The sequence below is a fragment of the Amblyomma maculatum genome, chromosome 3, assembly GCF_055883805.1.
Source record: "Amblyomma maculatum isolate TAMU_Amacu chromosome 3, ASM5588380v1, whole genome shotgun sequence".
NCBI classification, from domain to species: Eukaryota; Metazoa; Arthropoda; class Arachnida; order Ixodida; family Ixodidae; genus Amblyomma; species Amblyomma maculatum.
The window spans coordinates 37,372,639-37,400,010 of record NC_139346.1 but is presented as its reverse complement, the minus strand read 5'-3'; the positions used below and the strand labels follow the sequence as shown (position 1 = coordinate 37,400,010).

The 27,372-nt window shown below is 43.6% G+C and overlaps 2 protein-coding genes across 2 annotated transcripts in view; both read right to left on the bottom strand.

The window, feature by feature from the left end:
- Positions 1–972: 972 nt before the first annotated feature.
- Positions 973–9,749, bottom strand: LOC146194542 (3-alpha-hydroxysteroid sulfotransferase-like). The gene is made up of 2 exons (XM_084596078.1): positions 9,558–9,749; positions 973–2,297 (listed from the first exon to the last, which is right to left on the bottom strand). The coding sequence occupies exon 2, from the start codon at positions 2,237–2,239 to the stop codon at positions 1,289–1,291; it is 951 nt and encodes a 316-aa protein (XP_084452204.1). The 5' UTR covers positions 2,240–2,297; positions 9,558–9,749; the 3' UTR covers positions 973–1,288.
- A 10,205-nt stretch (positions 9,750–19,954) lies between these two features.
- LOC146194540 (putative thiopurine S-methyltransferase) overlaps positions 19,955–27,372 on the bottom strand; it is a 126,410-nt gene continuing 118,992 nt past the window's right edge. The window contains exon 8 of the mRNA XM_084597451.1: positions 19,955–20,138. Coding sequence (XP_084453577.1) covers positions 20,029–20,138 — 110 coding nt within the window. The 3' untranslated portion in view covers positions 19,955–20,028. The remainder of the gene's footprint in view (positions 20,139–27,372) is intronic.

The following is a 27,372-nucleotide window of genomic DNA, read 5'->3' as shown; positions in this document are numbered from 1 at the left end:
TCATCGGCAGTGCGATACATTCAACGGAGTGCTCCCAATTAATATCGAGGAGCCGCGACAGTGTGAAGCCGTGTAGCTTCTCATTTAGAATCCTTCTAGTCAAAGAGGGTGCTAGTTTGAAAGAGGGATTCGAACTGACCACATATGTATATTTGTATACTGTAAAACAAATATGTTTAATATCATCAGAAATTCTGCGCCAGACTCGTGCTACAAAACTATCATGGTAAACGTAGCATTATTACACAATAATTGGTTTAGGCGAGGGTTAAGCCTTCCTTAATTATTATTTCTTGCTTTAAGGGAGAGTGTTATAATGCGGAAATGAATACCATTATGGTCATGGAAGACATTTGGGCTAGTTGGTGTGTTGCAATGCCGCTAGTTACAATGTCGCAGTCATTAATGAATGCCGTTAAGATCGAATGGAAGACCCTTTTCAAAATTATGTCAATAGGCAAACTATAATTCCGCATATCGAATGTCAATTTTGAAAGCTTGTTTAATTCGGATTTTTCGCGCTAATATTTATCACGTGGCATCAATAACATTTATTACTCAATAAATACAGCGCCGTTTGTCTTTTTCAACGTAGAAAAATACGACCTGCTTCTGCAGCTAATATCACGCGTCACAACGCCACGCCTAAATATACCGTGCGGGAAGCCCTTCAACGACCTTTTGAAGTCGAATTTTTGCGGCACTCAGCAGTTTTAACTACTTTGCCAATAAAATATTTAAAAGAATTGAGCTCACTACCCTAATGTTAACGCTCATCAATTTTATCGTTTAGTTTTACCCTGTAACAAAAACAGAAATCCGCCGATTAGATGAATAATTTAAATAACGGAATCTCTAAAGCATTATAACGGAAGTAATGTTCGCCAGGCTGTACAATTCACCTGTCCAAACCACAACAGCAACGACGTATGTATCCTAGATTTACATATAAAAGTCTCTAAGCTTTATAAAAGTTCATCCTGCATATTTTGTTGAAAATGAGGGGCCGACTTTGGAATTTAAAACAGCAAATTTATCTCGAAGCATTTAGTCAGTAGTATATCGAAAATGGATAGCTTATGCACAGAACAGTTAAACAGACGCCAGAGGCGCGAGAGGTGTCAGGCACTCAATACCGATGAGACACTGAGCCAAAACTCCCGTTCTGAAAAAATTCATCCTTTCTTCTGGTCCGAGCGGTCTTTTTAGTGTACATGATGTTTGTACACTATTTGCAGGTTTTGTTTTTTTAGAATAGTTCATGTGATGCAAGGTTAACTATGGGCTGTCACCCATGCGACGCTGCGAGTGTTTCTTCTCGAATATCTTTCCATAGGTCCATAAAAGAGGCATCTTTACCCCTGTCCCGAATCTTCGCCTCCACGCGGCGTAGCTGCTCAGGGGTAAAATAAGATTTCCAGTCACCCAATTTTCCGTTGCGCACCAGACAGTACCGACGATGGTCTCCTTCATGTGCAGATTTGCTTGGCACCGTGGTCTCCGTTCTCAGCGTCTTCCAGGCTGGATCTACTCCTTGCACATCCAACACCAGCACATTCTTCATGTAGTCTGCCGTGGACCTCTCAAGCAGCGTTTGAAGCAAGTGATTGTCTTCTTCGAGGCGCCTGCCATAGCACTCTCCCAGGAAGTTGGCGAGCTTGAGGACCACACTCTTGGTGTCCTTCTTAAGTTGTTCGTACGTCAGGAAGAGCACATTTGGATCGTCCATAAGTGCGTAGCCGGAGGCAACATGGTCAAAGTAGTCACCGTATCCGAAGTCTCCACGCAGAAATGCCTCGAAAAAGTCATCGAAAGAGCCGTCGCGGAATTTGAACATACTCAACGTCGTCACCATGTGGTAAAATGAGACGCATGAATCCCATGGGTTCCGAGCCAGGTACACATACTTCGCTTCGGGATTCATTTTTTCTCTCGCTAAGGGTTCGTGAGTGGTGAAGAGCCTGATCGGTAAAGGAGACTGCCAGCCTTCAGTATCCATCCTGCCGATGAAGCGAACGTAGCGCAAAAATTCTTCATGGTTAGGCACTGGCTCGCCTCCTTTGAGGATCAGTTCGATGATATACATAACCCAGTGAGTGCCCGCCTTTGGATACGTGCACTGCACCAAGTCGCCCTTCTGTGCCCTGAACTTTAGACTCTCCCTGAAAACATCCGGTTCCAAGCCTGGGCAACGAGGGCTCCCGTCAATAATCTGGCAGTAAGGCTTCTTCTGTGCCATCACCTTAAAAAAAAAAAAAAACTTGAGTCCGCCAGGTTATGGCTTGAATGCACCGCGCCTGCAATGAAAAAATAGGAAGTAATTTTAACAAAACATGTATATAAAAGTTTCCAGCATGAAACAGGATTGCCACAGCGCAATTTCATCGCTATCTGGGAGTCGTTCACAGCCGATGATCCAGAGAATGTTCGCATAACGTCACAGCTGCCGTTAACAACCAGCAACAACTTCTGGAATGAATCCAGTCTGGCGCCAAATGTACACATTGTCAACTGTTTTTTTTTTTTCTTCATCTGAGACGTTCCTTTTCACAGTGCAGTGACATTTTGCGGACATGTTCGCGAAAACCTCTTCACAACAAGTTTTTACTGATGTCGAACTGCTCATAGGTAACCGAGACAGAGCCCCTTTTGCTCGATCGCTTTTAGACAGCTCTTTGACAGTCTGCTGCAGCCTGAAGTTAACGACGTGATCGAAGGTTTGCATCAGATGTTTTTCCGCTTTCCAGTGTTTTCTGGACGTCTAAAATGGGTTCGAGTACATCGCTCTTTAAGACTGGCTTTGCATAAAGAACCACTTTTTCAAAAGGTATCGCATGAATGACTTTCGTTTTGATGCTTTCATACGAGCTTGCAACAACGTCTGTTAATGAGCTACACATTTATGGCGACAACAAGCGCACAGCAGTTCGAGCAATCGGGAACAATCGAGATTTACCCGATTTTTCTTGAGGATATTAGGGGTGCAAAAATCGGAAAAACATTGGGTTTTACCCGATAATGAGCAACCCTACGTATAATGCAAAGTTGTAAATGATTAATTCCATTTAGGGAGAAATATTTGCAGTTGTTGGTATTTAAACAATTTTTATAACAGTGCCAGAAATACTGATGATCTTCATATTCCCGAGTGATGTGCCGCACTACTTCAGCGAAGCCAAAACATTCATACAGCTTTGCTTGGTGATACGTTTCTCCTAACCCTAATTATATGATTCGTGGTAGCACCAACAGCCGTCACGTCTCGCCCCACAGACAGATCGCGGTTGCGATTTAAATTTCATCCCCGTGTTCTCTAATCATATGGAATCAACAGAAATGGTGCGGCTAATTTTGTACCGGTTCACAAAAACAACTGCCCTGCTCATAGAAGACACATTTATCAGCTTTAAATTGATTGAAACAAGTGTTTATTGATAGCTCTGAGTCATGAACTTTTGCTTCTGGCATCTGTGTGGGCAAGTAGGCAATATGGCTCCACCAAAGTCACGCCGGCCGAGGCGGCTGCTCGTTCAAATGTTTATTGCACAAAGTATTAAAGTTGCTCGTGCGTGGCAACAAGTACTGACTTAATGGTGCTAGCCCTACTGCAATTTGCAACCGACAGAGTTCGAAAATCTTTCGGCCCAGGATTGCCTACTCAGCCGTCCCTATTTTTAAGAAAGAAAGCATGAATTGTGGGAATCAATTTCCTAGCAAACTGTATAATTATTTTTCCCATCAAAGAAACGATCACTTATATACAATTTTCCTAGCGAATTCGCCACGTTTAATAAGATTCCTCGTGTGCGTTTTCGACTGATGCGCTAACATGTAGCACTTCGAGCCTTTGGCGTGTCGTGGCGCCTCCATACATGACCTTTCACGTGACCGTGTGACGTCACGCCATACCGAGAGACGGGGCCCCAGCTCGCGCCATCGGATGGTTGCGGCGAGTCCATACACGGCGGCGCTCTGTTGCAGCCGAGTAAGGGAGCTCGCTGTTTGTGACGTCACGCTAGGTGGATAAATGGGGCTGTGACTCGGCTCATCGCAGTAGCCGGGGCGCAGCCTTACGGTATGTTGGATGATGCGTATAAGGGCGTGTAAGGCCCGTTTAAATGGGCACACAAGAAGTGGATTGAGCTACTAGAAGCAACCAACAGCAGCATCCGTGCTTTCGCATTGCTCCAATGTAGATTCTGCAATGCTCTAATTTTTTTTCGACTCGTCGGCCAATCAATTATCTGAAAGAAAAATTCAGATTATATTCGCACTCTATGAACAGTTTGTTGAGCTCGTGAGCAGTGGTCATAATTAGGCACACTTTTCGGTTGGCCTGCAACCATTAGCATAGGGCGAAATCTATACCGGGTGTTTTTATTTCGGAGCTCCTGAATTCATTAAGAAATGTTTTGTGACGTCAGGTCAATATTTGCCCTGGGGCTATACTAGGGGATACGACGGGCGCCATAAAACGGAAGGCTCCAAATATTTTGTTAATTAGCTAAATTCTAATTATAGGGGGTATGTTGCGTTTGCAGGTTTGTAGTTTGTCCTCGAAATAGTGTAGCCGCAAAAATGTTTTCTTGAAAAATAACGCAGCGGTCGTTAAAAAGACAACAAATGTGATCATGATTTACGGATTCACTAAATAACACAGCTCCAGCGGCGCGTCCGGCGTCGAATGCTCGGCTAATGACCGCTATGAGGCCGGACTACAAGCGCATTTACTGCGTGCATTGGGTACTTACGCGAAGGTTATCAGCGACGCCGCGGTTGAAACGAAATTGACAACTAACAACTGCGCGCCCTTCTAGGTCACAGGTGATGGTAGCCGAGGGATTAAATATCTTAATGGAGCGATTTACGATCACAGGAGCTGTGCTACTATATGGAACTGCCTATCAGGAAGCTGCACTATTCGAGAACGAGCTACAATTCGGCTAACACAACCTAGCCATTTAAACGAATTTAAAAAAGGCAAATAACGTATCTAGTTAATTACGGAACTATTGAAGCAGCTTGCCTCTTACTTTGTGTCCGCCGCATCCTCGAATACAGCCATAGGGCTAAAAAAAACCTGAAGCCAATTATCTTTGTATAAAAATTTTGCAACTTCAGGAAAAAAAAAAAACATGAGGTAAAATTGTAACATTCGGTCCGAGCTTGTAGTAGCAACCCAAGAAATAATGACACTAAATCAGCTCAAGATAGCGAAAACAATACATATGTTCAAAAAAGGCGATCCCGCTCTGCCAAATAATTATCGACCGATTATTATTCTTTCTTTTTTTGACAAAATTTAAAAAACAATTATTGAAGTAAGGTTGTTCGGATACATTGAAAAATACAAGATATTGACAGATACTCAACATGGTTTTCGGCGCGGACTATCTACAGATACTGCTATAGCTTCTCTCATAGATTACATCAGGCTGTATATTGACAGAGGAAAGTTTTCAGGCGCAGTTTTCACTGATTTCAGCAAAGCATTTGATTCCAACGATCCCTCCATCTTGTTTCATTAAATCGAATCGTACGGCATATGAGGACCTCCACTAATGCTTTTGGAGAGCTTTCTTCTTGACCGAGAGCACATAGTCTGCACTAATAACTATGCATCTAACAAAGCTCTCACTAACAAAGGGGTTCCACAGGGTTATATTCTAGGCACTGTATTGTTTCTGCGGATGCGACGAATCTATAGGCCACATGCTTTGTGAGTGACCGATATACAGTGTGGAATGGCAGTGTGTGTGCCGTTCGCTGGGGCATCTAGATGGACGCCCATTGAGTGAAAAAAGATTTTAGGTCCCTGGCCACGGCGATCGTCTGCGGTGAAGGCCTCCCAGGCACTGCTCCGCTTTATGAGAACTACAGGCCTAATCGAAAGACTATGAGTTTGTTATGCCATGACTTTGACGTTATGGGATGTGGCGTGTCTGTTATGTGACTATGTGACTGTACTAACTTACCTCTCCCTCTCTCACAACTTTTATATCCACTTATTCCCTTCCCCCAGTGCAGGGTAGTAAACCGGTTGCTTTTACTGGTTAATCTCTCTGCCTTTCCTCCTCATCTTCATCCTCCTCCTAACAATTCGCTATCCTGTTTTAGGCATTATAATAGCATATTATACGCTATTGACTCTACCATCATAACATCACACCATGACATTTACCAGCTCCCATATCTAACCTTCAAAATTACAATATTATCTTGAGCATTGGGGCCACATTAACCGCCTGACTGTGAACGTTACTAAGACTTGATTTCAGATTTTCCACCCCCGTAAGAAGCCATTGCCCGTCTCACCACCACTATACTTCGATTCCACTGCCATCGCGTCTCAAGACCGAATTTCCTTTCTGGGTGTTACTATTGACCGTCATCTAAACTTCCATTATCATATAGCGGAAACGTGAAAGAAAAATTGGTAAGGGTTACGCGCACTAATCAAAGCCCGATCCTATTTTCCAATCCACACGTTACTATCGCTTTACGACGCAGTCGTCCACAGCCACTAAAACTACGTCATTTCATCCTGGGGTAACGTCTATCATGTTCATCTTTGTCCATTAATAAAACTACAAAAGCAAGCCATAGGCGTCATAACCTCCTGCATCGAATGTCACCGTCGAATATTTAGTTCACATATTTATATGTTCTACCCCTCTCGGGTCTTTATAATAATGGTATTCTATTCTTTAAGATTGTTCACTATCAGCTCCCGCTTAGCATTTTTCCTCCCGACACGATCAAAAACAACAGCGTTACCCGGTTCGCTCTACGTAATAATTTTCAACTACATAAGGTCAGTACTAATTGTGGGAAACAATGCCTTCCATTTTCGTTAATATCATTTTGGAAGTCCTCGAATTTCGAAATTAAGCAAACTAATACACTTTCTTTGTTCAAGTCCAAATTAAAAATCTTGCGTCCTAATTTGTGATTTGTTATTTAACTTTAGTGTCACGGAATTTGTTAGTGTATTTTTTGCACCTTTTTCTCTATTCTATTTTTGTATTGAAATCTGTCTGCTATGCACTTTTCACTGTGTATTTCGTTATTTATTTCCACTTTTGCTTCATATCCCAATTTTCCTTTCAATAATAATATTCTTACGTTTGCCTATCGTAATCTATTACCATGGGAGGTCCCACCTGTGGTATTATAACATGAGACTTCTCGTTGCATATTCCTGTATGTTGTTTTTCGATTTGAGAATAAACTTTCAACTTCAACTTCAGTTTCAATAAATTTGACGCTTAAAGCATTTACATCGTTACTTATCTGCTGGTTAAAACGGGTAGAAACACGAAGAGGATAAACTTTATATTGCAACAAGAGCGGTCGCACATCGTGAAGAAGTTGGAGTGATTTCGGAAACATCGGAGTAGATGGTTAGATATAGTTATAAGCATTTTTAGTGAGGTTTCCAGATAATCGCGCGCGTGGCGCATTATCTTAAGCTATGAATACGAAAGTTCTACCATTGTAATTCTCAGTTGATGCTCTTTCCCTTTATACTGAGTAGCCAGGCTCGACATGGACGCTCTGGTTACTGATGATAAATAAAGTTAAAGTTAAATTGGTTCACAGGAAGTGAAAGGCGCAGTAACTGTCACACTTGTTCTGTGGACAACACCGTTTTAATTGAGCGCTACACTCGGTTGACGGACGCTTGGGTGGATATGAAAGGCGAAACTGATGATATGCCGAAAGCAATTTGAGCCAGTTGAGAGAGTAAGATACGCAAGCGTGTCCCTTTGGGGCATGCTGAAAGAAAACAGAATACGACACGCTGTGGTTGAACCGATGCTTCGATGGCGTTTAATGGGAGCAGAGCGTACCTCCGTCCATATTGACGCTATACGCACTCGGAAAGCAATATTCTACTTTGCAGTTCTCGTATACCACTGGAGCCCTTTGCTTCCCGGAGAAAGACATACCTGACCAAGGAAGGCCGAGATAGTTTTGTACGTCTCTGGAGTGTCCGTTGCTATCTGCGCTGATTCATTAACGATGCAAAGTGTGCCCATTTTCACTAATGACCTGACCGCTGCCCCTTTACGCGACTTGAAAAAGAGGTCGCACATGATACTTCGTCATCTTCCCTGTGTTACGGCGATTCTGATTTTTTGAAAGAATGCAACTTGCCATCCCAACGGCAGAATGAATGGGGCGAAAATTCGCTGTACTTGCCACGCGTATCGAGAGTGGTGGGCAACGGTTTTTTCATTCGGTTCACTGTATACCTAAATGAGTAGCCTTGAGAATCTGGTTTGCTACTGACGAAAGACGTGTCGCTAGAACACTGCCGAGAGATCCTTCGGCAAAGTATACTCAAGACAAATCGAAGTGTTCTTGAGCACGAGATTGAGAGTAACAATCTCCTTGCTGCCACTGAGCCCTGCTTCGGAGATGTGTTCGTATTCAGTGACGGTTGGCGTGGTCGCCTCCCTTCCATACACTTACTCAGCTCTCCATCGGTAGTTGTCAAAAAAGAAATATTTTTTTTTATCTGCACATCATCACACGGCATAAATGTTCGGTCTCATAATGGCTAATCTACGTTTTATATATATATATATATATATATATATATATATATATATATATATATATATATATATATATATATATATATATATATATATATATATATATATATATATATATATATATATATATATATATGTGTGTGTGTGTGTGTTATGATATTTTTCTGCGACTGGTGTTTTTTGTTTATTTTTAGCTTTCGTCTGCGCAGTTTCACTTCTTCTGAACATGAATTGCTCAGATAACAAGGGTATATTATAATATGCATTTCTCTAAAGTAAAACTCAGTTGACAGTTGGCGCTCCTTGCTTTGTGTCGTCGTTTGTGTACTGGTTTAAGAGCACCCATACGCCAGTATGAACCGCCAACTAGCCCTTTTAAAGATTTGCTTGAGACACTCATCTGTTAAAATATGATATTTCATGCAGTCTCGCGATAATAAATCAACGCATGCAATTTGGGAGGATCACCTTCAATATTAAGGAATTTTAAGAGTTTTTTCTTGGTTACAGCATGTTCCTGCTGGGAGTTCTCCAGGTATTTTACGAAGTATAGCACTGTCACATTATCTGACATAGGACAAGTGCACGACTCTGAAAACACCGAATGAAGAAAGATTTAACGGGAAAAATAGAATTAAAGGAAGGTCAGGGCCTTTGTTTTGCTATATTTAAAAAGGTAAAAAAAATGATTTTGTCGCGCTTTAATGCTGACGTTCTAACGTTTTGCTATTTTGTGTCGCAAAGCACGACCTAATTTACTGTGCGGTTATATTAACGTTGCTTACAGCGCAGCTCATAGCACTCCAGCGCATTTCGGCAACCACTCCGTTATCGTATCTCACGTGAGCAACAGGCGGTGAGTCACATGCACGCCACCTCTACACGCAAAATGTGCAGGCGCCAGAAAAAGTGAGTGAAAATAAAAGGTTGCAGAGTGAAAGGAGGCCTTGGCCGACTCGTTGCCGGCCTCGCGCTGAACATGCTTGTACTTACTGGTACACGGGAACTGCAAGGACCTCTCGCGACGGCGTAGTAGAAAGCACAAACCCTCCTTCCAGGTCGATTGGCAGGAAGGCGCGTAAAAGCCCGTCCGATGCACCTAGCAGCCCCCGTCGATGCACAAAACACGCCACACGCGGCGGCGAAGGAAAAGTACAAAATGCGACTGCGGCCGTAACGAAAGGGGCGAGGCTTCCGCGATCGCAAAACCAGGCAAAACTACGCAGATAATATGTAGCCAGCCATGGAACAATCACAATGCTATGAGCGAGGGCTGCTGGCCGTGACGGGGGCGGTGGGCGTGGTTGACCTTCGTACGCGGAAGCCTTTCTCACATTCTTCCACGAGAGTGCGCCACATTTGGCTTTTCGCAGCCATTAAACATTGCCCAGCTCTACTGCTCTGCAAGAACGAGATGCTTGTAATGTTCGAGAATCGAATTTCAGTCGAGTAGCACGCAGACTTATGCAGAAAATCAGTGATATGCTGTCGGCGAAATGATTCTCTAAATAGTATATCCCCAAATGTTTCTAATATTTGCATACTTTGATGTTCCAGTTATGAGACCTTCGCGGATCTAAATCACGCGACTGATTGTATCACGATATAAATTGCGTTTTATTCTTCTGATTTCTGCTTTCCCGAAAACATATGAAATAGGGAAATTGTTTCAGGCGGACAGTGAATACCTTATTTAAAAATATATTTCTTCATTGGAAAAGGTGACCAAGAGCGCGGCCTAATAGGAAAATTCCAGTTTTTCTGGCATACTTATCCGAGCGGGAACTATCGTAAGTACGCTTCTGCCATATAGGAAGATTGCCGTTAAGATTAGAGTGCTTCATTTTTGAAATATTCTGGTGTAAAGTTAGTCTTCTGAGGAATGTTGCAACACATAAGGCCACTAGTCTCACATTTTGGACGCCTAGACATGAAATTGATAAATAGTTTAGGGAGGTGTTATTTGGAATGAGTCAATGGCTGATTATCTAGGAATCAACCATTGACTTCTAGATAATCAACGAAGGAAGGCAAGGCTAATAGGCACAGGGCTTCTTTCCAGCCTGAATCGTTCTAGGCAAGCAATAACGCATTGCGAAAACACATAAAATAACAGGGCCTTCATGAGAACAACACGTGCGAGGCAGCTGTCTTTCTTCTACTGCGGCACTTCTAGGCCCGCTGTTGTGCATTCTTCATCGCAGAATTCCAATCTTTAGTTACATGTTTGTTCATGGCTTTGTCATCGTCCTCTTTATTCTATCTCTGAAGCGAGACCTCCCAGACTGGAATGTAAAAATCTTGAAGCAAACATTGATACCGAAGGGAACGCCAGAGTGATGTGGATTATCTTGCGTCCACCCCTTATACTATCAAGCTCATTGAACAGTGTGAGGAGGAACGCGAAACAGTATCTACAAACTACGCCTCCCTATCCGTCGTTCTATCACCGGCGTCTGGAGAGGAATGCGTGCGAATACCGCGTAGAGCACGGCGCACCAAGGAAGCAGTGGTAAATTAAGCTCATGCTTCGCTTTAGAACGATAATGTTTTTGTCTTTCATTTTGTTCTCTGAACGACGGGCTCTTTGTGGGGAAAGAATCTAGGTAGCGCCGGTCGTTAGATTCATATGAGAAATGTTTGGTGTAAGCTGGAGGAATTTTAGGCTTTATATTAACAGGCTCTGTAAACAACAAATTTGAAAACTACGCCATTGGTGCACTACGAACGTTAACTCATCACTGAAATTGAACAGCGGTGACGATATTCTTAAATATTGTTATATAGATGACAATTAACAAATATGTTCTATGATGTATTGTAAATATTAGCTCAACATTCCACTAAACTTGGTCGTAATGTTGTCCTTAATTTGAATACAATTTTTAAACTGTAACAATTAAACATCATACAAAATGTATTTCTGAAACACTGTCCGAGAATTCCTGCCCTTCCTGGAGCAAAAAAAAAAAAAAAAAAAAAAAAAAAAAAAAAAAAAAAAAACAAACAAAAAACGGATGGCTGCCGTTTGCAACTATATTTCACACCCCCTTTTCTTCTGCGAAAAAAGTTTCCGTATTATGAATGGGACACTGCTCACTAGTTGCGGAATAAGTTTCCTTGCATCGTGTAGCTTTCGTGTCTATGAGTTACATGGCTGGAGAAGCCCGTTTACCTCTCGCGCTTTTCCGGCCATGCTCCTAAACCAACTTGTCCTACTTTCTGCTCCAACATGAGTTACGTTTCGTATTTTCTTGTGAACCTAAACTGTTGGCGCCAATATTGATATTTGTAAAGTATTGATAACTTTACTTTCGTTTATTACTAAAAGACCTGCATGTTATTACTGCAGGGGTGACCGCAATTGTGGAGACCCATTCATCAGTGTTTAAAAATTTAATTAATCTTATGAAATAGCTTCTCAGGCCATAGCTATTAGGCTCAAGAAGTGTAACGGAAAACGGAGCTTTGTCACACTTGCATCACACGTTCTGCCACAAATATTGTGATGCGCGAAAGCTTTTTTAGATGTCATTTACAAGTCCTCGCGTGGGAATTTTGATCACTACGCAAATCTCCCGTGAACCTTGACGCTATGCTTCGCCGAATGTCGTTTAAGCTTTATATGTATTGAGAATTAAAAGCGGCAGCATGTCTTAAATGGCTACCTTTTAAAAATATATTTCGCCGAAAAGGAAAACGTCACAAGCGCAACAAGCGGCGTTTATATGTAATTTGTGTGGGCGTTCACTGGAAATGGTTCTTACGAGTTAGCCTTAATTTTGTGAGTGTAATCAAACCGGCCCATAGGTCACTATCCCGTCAGGCCCTTAGGACCGAGCTTGATGGTCTCCTTTTTTGTTGGCTTATAGTAACGTTTGAGAAATATTGCAAAAAAATGATAAAAAAAGGTATTTCGATTGAATACAAAAAAAAAAAAATCTTCTTGTTACTATTGACCATTAAAATGTGATAGAATGAAAAAAATGTACCGTTGGTTGACATGAGTAACAACACTTAGCACACACAACACATAACAAATATGAAAGAGCATTGAGCAAGGGCGGAGGGAAACCCGCAGTTCACGAGCCGAAGCAACGTTTCAACAAGGAGACTCGTATTTGTGCAGGGCAGCGTGATCATCACTGGCGGTCGCTGAAATACGCATAGGAAGTACGTATAGCTGCGACGGGCGATGATCGCCAAGTTCCTCTGCGTTGAAGAGTTGCTGCAGGCGGCTTCTCTCTGACACATTTTTGCGCGTCAGCAAAATGACCTTGCAACGGTCGTATGATGTGGTCGGGTTCGGGGCTCTCATAATATCATCAAATTCATCAGCTACCTCCGAAGAAATTGCTGACATGACGTGGAGGTGCATCACCAGTTGAGGCGTTATGCACCGAAGATCGAAAGGGGCTTCGACTTGCGTAAACCCCACGGCGCGGTTCTTCGTCCAAAATGGCGGCAGGTGCACTGGAATGTTTGTAAAAGCGTCCATAGCCACGCTTGGGTCTAGCACTTTGAATTCGTCTGTCGAATGAAACTGTGATAACTGTGAAACTGTGAAGAGAGAGAAGCAGGAAAAGGAGTGAAAGAATGTTTCCTTCCGTATGAATTAATCAGCCTGCAATCGTTGATTTCTTGGACTGGAAAAGAAAATAAAAAACGGCAGCAGCAGGAAACGTACAATGCCGAATTGATAAGTGAGAACTAAAGCAGCGTCGATACTGATACGAATTTCTTGAAAGGGGAGTGACATTGCATAGGGCCCCGATAACGAATGCAGCTGCCGGGGAATAGTTATCAAGAGCTTTCCGCAAGGGGGGGGGGAGAAGGACAAAGAAACAGAATAATAACAAATCTAGGGAACTATACCTGTCACGCCTGACATCATCTGAAGAAAATGATTCAAGTGGGAACCAAGCAGGAAGTGATCAGATGTAAACATGTTTAAAAAAAAAAACACGTACAGCGCATGCTATGGCAGAAAGGCGTGGGGGGGGGGGGGAGGGGGCATAGAACATCAATGTACTGTGGACAAACTGTACAATCTACGCTTTATGGGACTGTTTTGGTTATTAGCTATGGCGCAGAGGGACTATATTTAAGACGTTCTAATGTTCCTTTCGAGATACTTATAAATGTTGGTTGAATTGTTCTAAACTTATTAAATAAATATACCCGCAATGTATTTACTGGCTCTTGAATATTTAAAACCAGACTGGAGATTAAACAACTTAACGTTACCAAATATATCGTGTTTCTGATTGAAATGTTTGCAAACTGCTTTCGGGAGGCTTTCGTGCTCGATGACAATTTAGCCTACCTTCACTGATTGCCCTGCCTCTCCCACGCACTGTTTATCACTTAAGGAGTATTCTGGAAGGTGAGTGAAGTTTCACGATGTGCAATTATAACCTGATATTATGCGAAAATCGAAATCACTTGCAGTAGGTTTGACCGTGGTGTCGTTTTGTAAATTACTGCACATCTTATATCTGGGTAGACAGCAAGGATGTGGTTGTTTCGGAAGTTGTTGTCGACGTTTGAATGTACTATAATACCTCTGAAGTTTGTGTTACGTTTGTTTGTTACCCTTGGTGCCCCGGGAATATTTTCTTCATGCGTTCGTTAGATGATGGCATGGAATGGTAGTTCCGCAGAATATTGCTTATGGAAGGATATTGGAGTATTCTGTTGCAAGAGGAGACTGGCGTTCAATCTTGATATTTGTTCGTTTGCTTGAGCACATCGTTCCGACCTAAAACGCTTACTTTCTCGAGGGCCGTATTAAAGGAATCACAAGTTTAGTTTTTTCTATTATGGTTGCATTTAGTGAATAAAGTCTGTTCAAGTAATCATTCTCATCGCTACATATTCTTCTAAGCCGTGTCGCCTGTCCCACGAATATTCCTTGGTCACGATGTCTCGGATGATGACTGGAAAAATTGTTGCTGATCCGTCGGCTTTCTGTAGAAGAAGTTTTAAGTTTAGCATTTTCCACCGACACCGTGGTGTCGAGAAAATTTACTTTCATTTGCGAAGATTCACCATTAAATTTAATGTGACGGTGACTATAATTAAGATGGGAAACGAACGGTTGGACAGATTCTGATCAATGCTGTCATATTTATTTTATTGAAATACCCTAAAGGTCCAACAGGGCATTCCATTGGGAGAGCATAGAAGCAAAAAGCTGGGTGGAACACAAACAAGATAAGAGATGGTGTCATGAAGGTTTGCGAGGGTAATTAATAAGGTAAATAATAGCTTGGCAAGTAATCCTTGTAAAAACTAGGAACAATAGGCGGGCAAACAATATTCCAACCTAATAACAGATCTTTGAAAAGAGAAATATTTGCAGCGATATCAGCAAACGAGTTTTTATAAATATGTACCGTCTTTGCCAAAAGTAACCAGGCTGCGTGATTTAATGCAGCATTTATAAGACGTCCCGACTCCCAAAATATAAATCTCCTGCAGGGAAAGAGAGCCACTCACTCTTATCTGCGAAGACTATTTCTTGCCTTTTGGCATAGATCAAGGGCTCTAAACAAAGGTTAGAATCAAACTTCGCATCAGGGTTTCTGATGGCAAAGAGGGTACATTGTGCGCGACAGGCACTAAAAACGGTTCATGAGTGTACAAAACGAAAGATGATAAAAAATAACTTTTGCGAACTCACCGACATAGAGACAAAGAAGACACCGAAAGGAAGGAAGAAAAAAATCAATACAGGCCACGACAAAACCTCACAAATCGACCACAAAGTGCCTGTAAAAGCCAGCAATGCTGCTTGGAACTATAGGAAGTCTGTCAGAACAGCAATATTAACAGCAACTCATTATAATAATTTACTGCGAGTGTTAGATGCGAATTTTGGTATTTTTTTGTTCCCACGAAATTGGGAAGATTTTGTTTGTATGGTCAAAGCGAGACGAATAGTGAGGAGCAGGAAGATGGGAGTGAGAAAATTCCGAATGCTTGTAATATAAGGCGCGAAAAACATGATAATCGTGCAAATTTTCTTCGGGAAGCGAACGGCGGAAGGTTCAAAATTTCTTTGATTGATGATACGCTCTGAAATCTTGGATATGATGATATAATGAACCTTGCTGCTTTCTTTGAAACAGATCCAAGAAGGTTAAAAAGGGCGGCCTCGCGAGGATACCATATAAGAGAAGCATATTCTAAGATCGGTCTTATGTATATGTAAGCTTGATATCTTGTGACAGAATGTGCGAGCTGTAAACGACGCCCTGGAATGCCAGGGTTCCTAAAACCTTTCCTGGTGTTACGGTCTATGTGCATTCTAAAAGACATTAGAATGGTAACATCGAGATATTTTGCGGAAGAAACATATTCAACATTTCCACGCTTTATTGTGTAAATACTATGTGTCGGCCCTGGAACAAGCAAAATCTGTTTTGTTTATTTTTTCTGCACTAATGTTTATTTGCCATCATCGGCATCATTCAGTTGGAATGTTTAAGTCGGATTGGGTCATGTGTGAGTAGATAGCGTTAGACATTTTTTATAGATCACGAAGTCATCTGCAAAAAGGCAGAACGGTGAGTTGATACATATGCTATATCATTTATATTGTCACATATATGCCTTGTGTCCCTGAACATTGAATAAAATGACGATCAACAACAGAGAGACGGAAGGAAGACGAAGTGTAGCAACCGTGGTAGGTGCTAAGAGAAGTGTGGCGTTTGCCGGAACATTCACGCGAGTCATCAGCTGTTGTGTTTCTTGGGCTAACCTTCTTGCCACGTATCAATGTAAATTAAAAAGCGCAAAGTCCCGAGAACTGATCCTTCTGGGGCACCTGACTTCACTCGTATAGATAAGCAATCGTTTATTTTAACTGATTGCAACTGACTAGTCAAGAACACAGTGATCCATCTGGTCGTTTTATCGTCAACCTGCAAATTTTTAATTTTTAGCAGTAAACGTTGTTTAGGAACACGATCAAAGGCCCTGGAAAAATTACACAAAATGCGTCCATGTCAAGGGACGTTTCCAGCGCGTAGTGCTCTGTTGCTTCATAATCACACATAGCGAGTCTTCGCGACCTCTGAGTGTGTGTCTGTCTTTCAAAACGAAAGTCCTGGGTTCGATTTCCACTCCCTCCTAAAAGCTTACTCAGTTTTAATTCCAGCTTAATGATAAAGCTTTCGTTATGAAACTTCATTAAGAAATATATCGCCCATCTCAAACTGCTCCTGAATTTTCAGTCATCGACAACGACAATGTCGCCGGATATTCTGAAAGTGGGGAACCTTAGAGACATCGCATTAAAGGCTTGTTACTTCGATGGATGAACGGATATACCTATCAGAGGGCAATGCTGGTATGCTGTAACGGCGTGTGGCGCAGAATATCTTCTCTCACAGTAGTTCAAGGCGCGTCACCATGAGCACATATGAAAAACTCTTGCACTACAGTGGCAGGGTTAATAGAAAAGGAAAAGAAAACAGCGATTATTCATTTGAAGCTGTTGACAATGTACCCTGGCCAATTCCTTAACATGGGTATGTGCCATTTTGACTAATCACATCATAATCATCATCATAATCATTAATGCATTGATGCATGATACCCACAATGAAGGGGGACTGAACAGCAGCTGGTCATTCAGCGCTTGTTTGTAGGACGCACTCAGGGCTTGTACGCATTAGTTGCCCCTGATGACTGAAGTATCATCAATGTTTTCACCTCTACAGAAATGGGTACCTTATTTTATAATTCATGTTGCAATAGAAAAAACCGGTAGCAGCTAAAAAAATCAAAATGGCCGCCGCGAACGTCTTTATTTCTCGCAGCGACGCATGAGGAGTGGCAGCTTTTATCCGGGAAAAGCTTTCGGAAACGGCCGTCTCATTGACGAACCTATAGGCTGTGCACGTGGAGTATAGACGTCAAAGATCTATATTATTTTCTGCCGCACAGTTTCCTCATAGAATTCGTGCAACGCTGCATTGTTTAGGATAATGACGAAATCACCTTTATACCAAATTGCGGCTCGTCAGTTGACCATTTATTGAGTTGTCATTTTATCTGCTGTCGACCTTTGTGAGGTGGTGCAATAACCTGCACGTTCAAAATTATGGTGCATGCATTGGTTCCGGTGACGCACCTACGATTTGTGATATTTTTCTGAGGTGCATTCATTTACACATAGCAGCAAACCTCGGCGAACCTTACCATTGTATATTTCGGCATGTTGTTGACTTCCTGTTCACAGAAATTGATAACTTCAGCAGGCACATTACTGATATTTTAAGTGGGTTTAAAGAAAATAATTTCAGACTTTCATTTACTATTGAACTTCAAAAATAGCAAAAACTGAAGTTTTTAGACATTCCCTGCACTTTTTGTCAGACCACATCTGCTGGCGTTTCGCTCCGAGGTGCTCAAAGCCTCTGACTACCTACTCTGCCGCTCATTCAAAAACCATGAAACATGGAGTTGTAGTTTCTCGTCTGAGGTCGGCGCTCGTAAAATTATGCACTCATAATGCTCAAAATGCTTTACATGAACAGGGTGCTGAATTGAAAGCATCGGAGTTCCCTGAATCTTCCCTCTCAAGCCTTTGCGAGAAGTCCACTAGTTCTGTTAGGGCCTACACGGCCTTCAACAAGCGTCCGCGAGGAAACCGAAAGGTTGCCGTAATCCTAATCACACAAATTCTGATTGGCCGTAAATATACGTGGAAGTTGCGATGTCGATATCATTTTAACCGCCCCCGCCAAGCTCTCCCGCTTGTGCGCGGCGGTTCAAAAACGAGCTAATACTACATCCCATTCCGTCAGCAAAATATGTGGCATCAAGCATGTAAACAGATATGTTGAATGCTGCAAAATGATGTCTACAAAATTTCGACGACCTGTAGCTACGCTTACTTTGAAAAAACTGGGTGATGTTTAAATATACGCCTCATGGAGCACAAGAATTCTCTTAGTCAAGACCACTTTACATCCTGGCCGGCTACTGCCCGGGAAACAAATGAGGAGGATAGCGTAAACGATGAGTGCAAAATTAGACAATGCCACTGTTCTTATTGCACATCAAAGAAAATTCTCGCTTAAGGAAGCCTGTTGCATAGCAACATCTACTGAGACAAGTGTCAGCCCCTCCTCAGTCACCCTAACAAGTCCTGAGATTGTATCCCTTGGAGACGAGTTTGCCGCCTGCTTCTTTTGTGCTGGCGTCCTCTGATTTGCTTTAAGATGTATCATTCGTGTTTTCACGCCCTATTTAATGCCCCTGATGCGGCATCTAACTTTGTTTTGTTTTTTTTTTTTTTATCTTCCCCCTCTCTTGTATTTCTATTGATGTTTTTTCGTATGAACCATTACGTTTCGAGCGGCCGCCTGTGTCTTTTTTTCTCTACTGTATTGGTCGTTTTGCACTCGTTTACAATGAATGCTTACCTACAAGCCCAACTTCTTATGTTAACAAGGTTTCAATGCCATCCACACTGACCGCATAGCCCAAAGGACGATGTTGTCATCCTACAGCCCGCGCTTCAGGCCTTCGACCTTGGCTAGCTGTGCCGCCAGATACATCATGACAATGTTGAAAATCAGCGTGGAAAGAACTGCGTCTCGAGGTGTGCCCTTCGGGCCGAGCATAAAATGTCCCTGCACCTTGGGCAAGCCACCAAGTATGGACAGCGGCCGTTAAATTTAGCGGGGCGCAGCCCCTACTATAGCAGCTCTTTTTTATATCCGTTTTCCTCCTTTCCTTTACGACAAGGCTCAGTGTCAACCCAGAAGTGTGATATATACTGTGCTATCCCTTTCTTCGAGGTAAACAAACCTCAAAACCGTCGTACCTTTTTTCAGTAATCAGAAGGCTGTGTTGGTAATACTTCCAGCATGAATATATTATTAAAGACTTTAAACCAGCCTGGTGTCACATCAACATACCTATCGCTCGACATCAAGCTCCGCAGCTTCGAATCCCTGTAGTTTTTGTGTTAGTTTCTTAATATTCCCACTAAATACTCTTTAACAGCGTCTGTTTGCGTGCAACGATATAAAACCTTGCAGAACACTTCCAGTCAGCTCCTATTGTGTCATTAAACAATACTGAAAAGATCAAATTCAGAAGCAGTGAATAAAATCTATTCTTTATGTTCCATCAAATGGAGATCGTTTAGCGCCCACCAAGACAACGAAAAAGGAGGAATGGTAGTCATAGGAGCCCTCGTGTGTCTGCCGCACTTTTTCTATCATGGCCTAGATGTACGCTAGACAGACTACATTTCTTTTACCCATAACCCTAAATTAGTACGTTTGTACCATTCTCGCAATTTCTTATGGTAGAACTTGGTGTACCTTGGTAGAAATCAATTCCGGGCTTCGTGTTTCTTTGTATAGCAGCGAGTGCACGAAAGGTGCGTTTATTCAGGCAAGGAGCGCTGCCTTCACATAACGTGAATCGACGCCCGTCATGGGCTTAGGTGCCAGAGGGTCAGGGTGACAGGGAGGCCGCCATTCAGGAATCTTGCCTTGTGCTCAACCTCGGTGCCCAGAAGATCCATCTTCGAGGCGACATCTCCTACAAAAAGAACCCAAGGTAGCAGTAAGTAGCGAAAACGAAGTAGTGTGCATTTCGACCGTATTAGTGTGTTTTATATATGGCTGGTCGGAAGCATAAAAAAGAGGATACAGAAAACAACAACAGCAAGCAGCAGTTTGGAATCTGCATCTGCCAGCATTTACAAAACATTACAGCTTAGCATGCCTTCATACAGACCGATTGGTGCAGTTTTAAGATGGTAGAAACCTCACTGCACTGAAATGTAGAAACCTCACTGCACTGAAATAAAATTGAAAGGAATGCGTGTCTGCATTGCAGCATGCTCAAGGAAATAATATTAATAACTTAACCATTACATTTATGAAGTATGGGCCCACACAGAAATCGAACCGAGATATTTGGAATGATTGCTAAATGAACGTACAGACGGCCCTTATCGAACTCCTGCGTACATAGGAACCTGGCTCCGCATTTAAAAGTCGCATTTCGCCGATCGTTCGACATTTCGAGTTGCGCGCCTTGCAGCATGCAAGGTGAGCTTTTCCGTAAAGACAGTGTCAGATCTCTATCCTAGGGAGCCCTTGATCATCGCTCAAGATTTGATACCATTCGGCGAGGTGAACGTCGGATCAGCTTTAGATTAGACTTTCTTCCCCTTCTCCGGCACTCATTTTAATTGAAAAAGACCACGGAAACGAAAATCTAACTCAGGAGCGTGGCTCTTGCACATGCAATCTGCCTCTAGGACGTAACGAGGCCAAATTCGCAGGTTCTCTCAACATCCCTTTTGAAACGGTAATCGAAACTGCCACTACCCTTGGGTATCGAGTAACATGCTATTCACAGGCTACGCAGGCACATTCGTACTGCTGAGCAATATATCTGAAGCTCACTCGAGCAAACGGCGACCCATCCATCACGATTTCCTGCATAAGTCTACAGACGGCAAGTGATAGCTTGTAGGGAACAGCGCCAGACCCTGACTGGTCAGTCGTAGCATGACCCAGCGTTTTACAAAGCAGCCTTATTTCAAGGAAAGAGTTTTCTTTAAAGAATCATGAATCGGATCAACCTAATGCCGTCTAAAGGAGGAGGTGCTCGAACAAATGTAGCTAGGCGTCTCGCACGTTCAGTACAAGACGTCTAGTATCCCAAGATCAGTTCCATAGACTGACCAAACGACAGTGGGGGAAGCTAAAACAATAAATAGAAACACAATTCGCGCCATCACGGTTATGCCAAAACTTACACCCATTGCTACGCTTCAAGAATATCAACCGTTAAACACAACCGTTAAACTATTCAACAGAGAGAAGAAGCAAGAAATTTAAAGAGAAAGTATGTAGCACCTGCTGCAATCGTATACAATTGGTGACAGGACCGACAGCGAATATAACAGACCCTCTCTCTTAGCCTACACAACAGTAACGACCACGCTTCATGGTAAATCACAGGCGACATTACGTCGAATGGTTGATATAAGTCCAGCAATATATGTATAGCTTAAACAGAAGTATCCATAATTCAAAAACGACCACTACCATCCCCACACACATCGGCCACGCGGTTGAAATGATCCAAACATCTGATAAGGTAAGAGGTCCCACGTGATGACAAGAAGGGTCTACCAAGGTCTATACGTAGACGTGAACGTGTCAAACGCTCTCGTCGGGAGACTGAAATGGGCAAGCAGGCGCAACGGTATACCGGGGAACGTTAAACTGCTGACATTGAAGGCCGAATGATGGCCGTGCCCAGCGAAGATTATTGGAATTGTTGCTTGGCCAAAGGAATCGAGATATAACCAGCTTCTGTGTCGCAAAATGGCCAAGGTCGTTGGTGTTGCGTAGATTGTAAAAAGAGGGTAACAGAAAGCCAGATCTACGTTCGGGCGCGGAACAGAACGGCATAGGATATTCAGTGAAAGATAACAGCGTGAATGAGGAGCGAAGGCGATGAAGCTATAAGTCGTTGCGCGGTGCCGCTGTTAGCTCCTCAATGACCACTGGTCACGGGACGTCATTGAACTGACAAAGGAAACTGCATCAGCAACGGCATAATGCGGCCCTTGGATGTAAATCACAGTTGGCGGATCTCGGGATCGGTGTGAGTGCTTTGATTCCGTGTGGAGGCAAATGTCAAGGACATGAATTTCAACGACATGAAAGCCTCAACCCTTCGTGAAGTGCTGAAAATGTTTGATGGTGAGGTACACGGCCAGGAGTCTTCGATCGAAGGCCGCTGTGTTTCTTGTTCTGCAATAATAATATTACTAATAATAATATTGTTACGCCGCATAGCGGCTTACTGAGAAGCAGCAGAGGGGTCGAAGTGGCGCAGCAGTGGTGCTGAAGTTAGAGAAGACTTGAGCAGATTGAGAGAGGATTCGCGCTCTGGGGTCCACATAAATTGCGAATCCTAGTGCAGTAGAGAAGTAGGGCGTTGGCAAGTTGCGCTAAACCAGCAATGAAGCGACGAAAACAAGAAGAGAGGCCAAGAAAGTTCCGACAACTTTTCAAGGTGCGTAGAGTTTCGAAGTCGCGTACTGCAGTAATCTTCTGCGGATCCGCCCTGATACCATCCTCGTTGACGAGTAACCCAAGAACTAAAGTTTGTCGCTCTCAAAATGACACTTCTTCGAATTCAAAATGAGGCCCGCTTTGCCAATGCAGCCAAGAACATTATGGAGCCTCTTTCCAAAGGTCTTTCCAAAAAATGAGATCATCAAGGTAACATATTCATATTTCCCATTTGAGGCCACGAAAGATAGTGTCCATAAATCGCTCGAACGTCGCGGGAGCGTTGCATAATCCAAAGGACATTGCATTAAATTCATATGAACTATCTGGTGTTACAAAAGCAGTCTTCTCACGGTCCGATGGATGTAGAGGAATTTGCCAATAACCAGATCGCAAATAAACAGAGGAGAAATATGACGCCGAATGCAGACAGTCGACAGCGTCATCAATGCGATGCATCGGGCATATGTCTTTCTTTGTTACCGCATTCAAACGACGGTAGTCTACATAATAGTAATAATAGTAATAATAACGATAATAATAATAATAATAATAATAATAATAATAATAATAATAATAATAATAATAATAATAATAATAATAATAATAATAATAATAATAATCGGTACAAAACAAGGGAAGGGCGCAATATCAGTCACACTTCTGTCGCACTGAACCGCGCCGTAAGGAAGGGATGAAGGTGAGAGGAAAAAGGTGCCACAGTGGAGGGCTGTCAAACATTCCTTTATACTTTTGCACAAGGAAGTGTTTGGACCGACGCCTTATTGGCCCAGGCCCTCGCAATGGCGTCTAACCACGCCGCTCGCGCCCTGGAAATGTCCGCTAGGACTGTAGGTCATGGCAGCTGAGTAGCGCCGCCTCTCAGACCTCCCTTGAAGGGTGAGTAATGAAGGATTGGGAATGATGGGGATTGGATGGACAGGCCCAGACCATGTGGAAAGCTTCCGAGAAGGTCGCTCCACACAGGCTACAGCCATCATCAAAGTTTGTATTGAAGAGCTTTAAGACAGCCGGGTACAGCATTGTGTTTGTAAACGTTTTGAGAAAGAGCCTTTAGCCCGCTCTCCGGAGACCTTTACAAGGTTCCGGGAAGCGGAGGTGTCTGTTGGTATAATATGTTGTAATTTCTTTAAATGTAATAAGGGTATAGGGTGGGCTTGGAGTAGACTTGTCCAGCAAGTTTGAAAGCCCGGGGAGAAAAATTGCTTTCGGCCTAGTGACCCTCAAAACTGTAATCTCATCTGCGCTCCCGGCCACCAGGCATGCCTGGGCAATGAGTTGACCAATCAGGCTGCCCGCAGCCGCCGCAGGTAGGGATCAAACACGGGTAATCCGGTAAAGCAGTCGGGCATTTTAACCATTGCATGACCGCGGCTATACTTCTGATATTTTGTGCCAACCAACCGGTCGGTCAGAGCCTTCAGTAAATTGGCCCACTTGTGGAGAAAGTGGCGATGAAATTTCGGAAGCCCGAAAAATTTATTGAGCTTCTCAAGTGACGTAGGAGGCGCAAAATTCTGAATCACTTCGAATTTGCTGTCGAAAAACGGCATACGTTGTGAATTGACAAGATATAGGCCAGCAACTCTACCGTAGAGATACCGAAGGAGCGTTTTTTCGGGTTGATTATAAGACCAAATTAAGGCGAAAACATTTAATGCTTCATACTCACGCCCGACGTCCGGCGACCTGTCCCGCTATAGCTGTCAATCATCCTGACCAGCCACGCAGGGCAAATGGGAAGCATATCTTATGGCGCATTCGGTTGGGGGGACGATAGCAGAGGCGCCGAGCAGTACAGAGCGGTACAGGAGCACGCCTAGCGAGGGTGTAACTGTCCTTCCACGGGAGCGCTCTCTGCGTGTCGAGAGCAGCGCGCTAGGACCATGTGATCGCACTTCTCTCCCCAGAATTCTCCGTCTGCCCACACTAGCGGCAGTTGCAACCCTCGGAGAAGCCAACGCTCCGTGTAGAACCGCTTGTTTTGATGCCTTTGTTCTCACAGCGCGGCGATCTGCCTCCTTTGGACCTTTCCACGCCAGCAGCGACTCTCAAACATGCATACAGCACCTGAGCAATGCTTTCCGCTCGCCGAGCGCCGGCGCTTTGCAGCCGCCATTTTGAGCGTCGCTGATACAAGAGCAAAAAAAAGATGGCTTGTATATGACGCTGTATGGCATGTGACTTTCTCTACACTCGCTATAGACGAGGGAGCAGCCGGGAACGCACTTGGGTGCTCTCAGCGAAGGAAACGTCCTCCTCCTCTATCATTGCAAGCCAGTGATTCTACTCCTGCTCTCCCATTGGAGGGCACCCGCTTGTCTGAGAGCACTTTCGAAGTGCTCTTGAGTGCACCTGCTCTGATATTCGAATTCGCCATTAGTTCTTGTCTAGCATCATGCCAGCTAGGTTGCCATGCAGGTCGCCACCGCTAGTTAGTGGTAGAGAGTGATCGATAATTATAGTTTGTGGTATGTGATAGTGACAGTGGTGATGATGATAATGAAAGAGATTACAGACAACAACGTCATCACTCGGTGACGGCATGTCAATTCGTGATGTGATGACCATCCGGCCAGTTCTAACAACCGAAACTGACGTCATGGTGACGTGACATCCGGTCCTGACATCACCAGGCGATTCACGCATATACAAAGCCGACCCCACCGGGCGTCCCATCCAGGCGTCTGTATGGCGCCTTTCATTTGGCGTTTCCTCGTACGCCGCTCCACACAGGTGGTGGTGGAAACGTTTATTGATTCTTGAGCCTTATTGTCTATATTGTTGGGTCGGCTCGATGTCGCGTAGGGTGGTCGGGAGTTCGTGGCTCTGAGCGACGGAGTCCAGCCCACCAGCTCCTTTTGTGCAGCTGGGATACAGGAGCAGACGCAGTACAGCAGGCGTCAACAGCGTTTCAAATTGGTATACAGGAGAGAAAAGGCGTGGTATCTGTCGCATTTCTCTGCGGACGCATTAACCGAGCGGTGAGCAAAATGAGGAAGGTAGGAGTGAAAAAGAAATGAAGAGGTGTCGTAGTGGAGGGCTTCGGACCACCGCGCAATAGACGCTTTCCCCTCGTTGCCCTAAGTGGTCCAATCTGCCAGCTAGAATTTTAATCAAGGCAGTGTACAAGAAGGCACAGCTGAGCGGCTTCAATAGTTCTGGAGGATTCGGACGAGATTGATGCCGGCGAATATGAAGACTAGGCCTTGCGTAGCTTTTCGCTGAAACGTTTTGCAGCTTCGGGCAATCCAAAAGGCCCAATACTACCCAGTATAACAAATTTCGAAGGGAGTAAATATGGGCGCCTTCGGAACTTCATACCGTTAGGGGCGTACTTGTAAGGTTATTTTACTTTCCCCTGAATGTCTGTCCTCTAGCTGAGAATGACGCTGTTGTCGCTATTAAATGTGGATCTGGAAACTGATACACTAAACACCAGATGTTGACATATATGACAGGAGTTTAAGGAGAATAGGGAAGCACTGCCTGGACCAACATGACGGGTGCCTCTTTTAACACGACTGCAATAAAGGTGGCCTGTTCTGCAGTCAATCCTTCGTTTTAGAAGTCGGCATTGTGAGGTAATCATGGGCACGGAACTGGCATGTCATCATCTTCTGCTGTGCTATACCTACTGCAGGGCGAAAGCTGCTCTCATATTACTGCAATTAACCAGGTACTGTGTTCAGTTCAGTTCAGTTCAGTCGTTCAGTCGTGTCCGACTCTCCGTGACCCTATGAACCATATTACGCCACGCTTTCCGGTCTCTCACTATCTTCCTAACATGACATAATTTCATCTGCAGCGCCTTGAGGATGCCATCCAACCATCGCGTTCAAATGACCCATGCGAACGTAACCGCAACCGCGCACCTAACTTCCTATCGCCCCATGCTTCGCTCTCTTTCCTTTGTAATCACGTTTGTCACACTTAGCGACCATCGGTATCCTCTCCTCGTACTAAATGCCCTTCGCATGTCCACTTCGTCTTAGTTTCCACTAGGATGCCATTAACTCGAGTTCTTTCTTTTACCCAGTCTGCATGCTTTCTGTCTTGCAACCTTAGACCTGCTATTTTCCGTTACACACCTTCCTGCGGAAATGGAATACCTTTAGGGCGAAACATTTAGGAAAGGACGAGGACAAAACACATAAGCATGACATATGCTCGTCAGTTCCTAGTTGTTTCGAGCTGAATGTATAACATTTCCACTATGAACTAAGTCGCCTAGGAGAAAGTTTTATAGTTCTCTGCGTTGTCCTCGACTAAAGCATAATTTTTCGTTAGCCTCGAACGAGCTTTGCAGGCTAGCGAATAAAACCTGCTTGCGCATGCTCCCAGTACCACCACAGATCAAGAACAACGACAGCTTGCGGAATCTCGAGATGTTACGCGGGACCTAAGCAAGGGAAGGAGACGAGCCAACGTCAACAAGCTGAGGGAGCGGACCACCGCTGTCAACAGCGCCGTCCTCACAGTACCGCAAAAGCAAACGCACGGGCGCAAAGCACAAACAGCTTGGTCTCTACATCAGCATTGTGATAACTGCATTTAGCCGCTATTGCTAATTTCGCAGAAATTGTCCGTGGCTACTTCTTTTCTGAGCACAAAAAGGGATTAAAAGCTTGAAAGTCTTAAAGAAGATACTAATGATTGCATAATCGGTCGAGCTTGCTCTTAGTGTGCCTATGTTTCAGAAGTAATTTTGT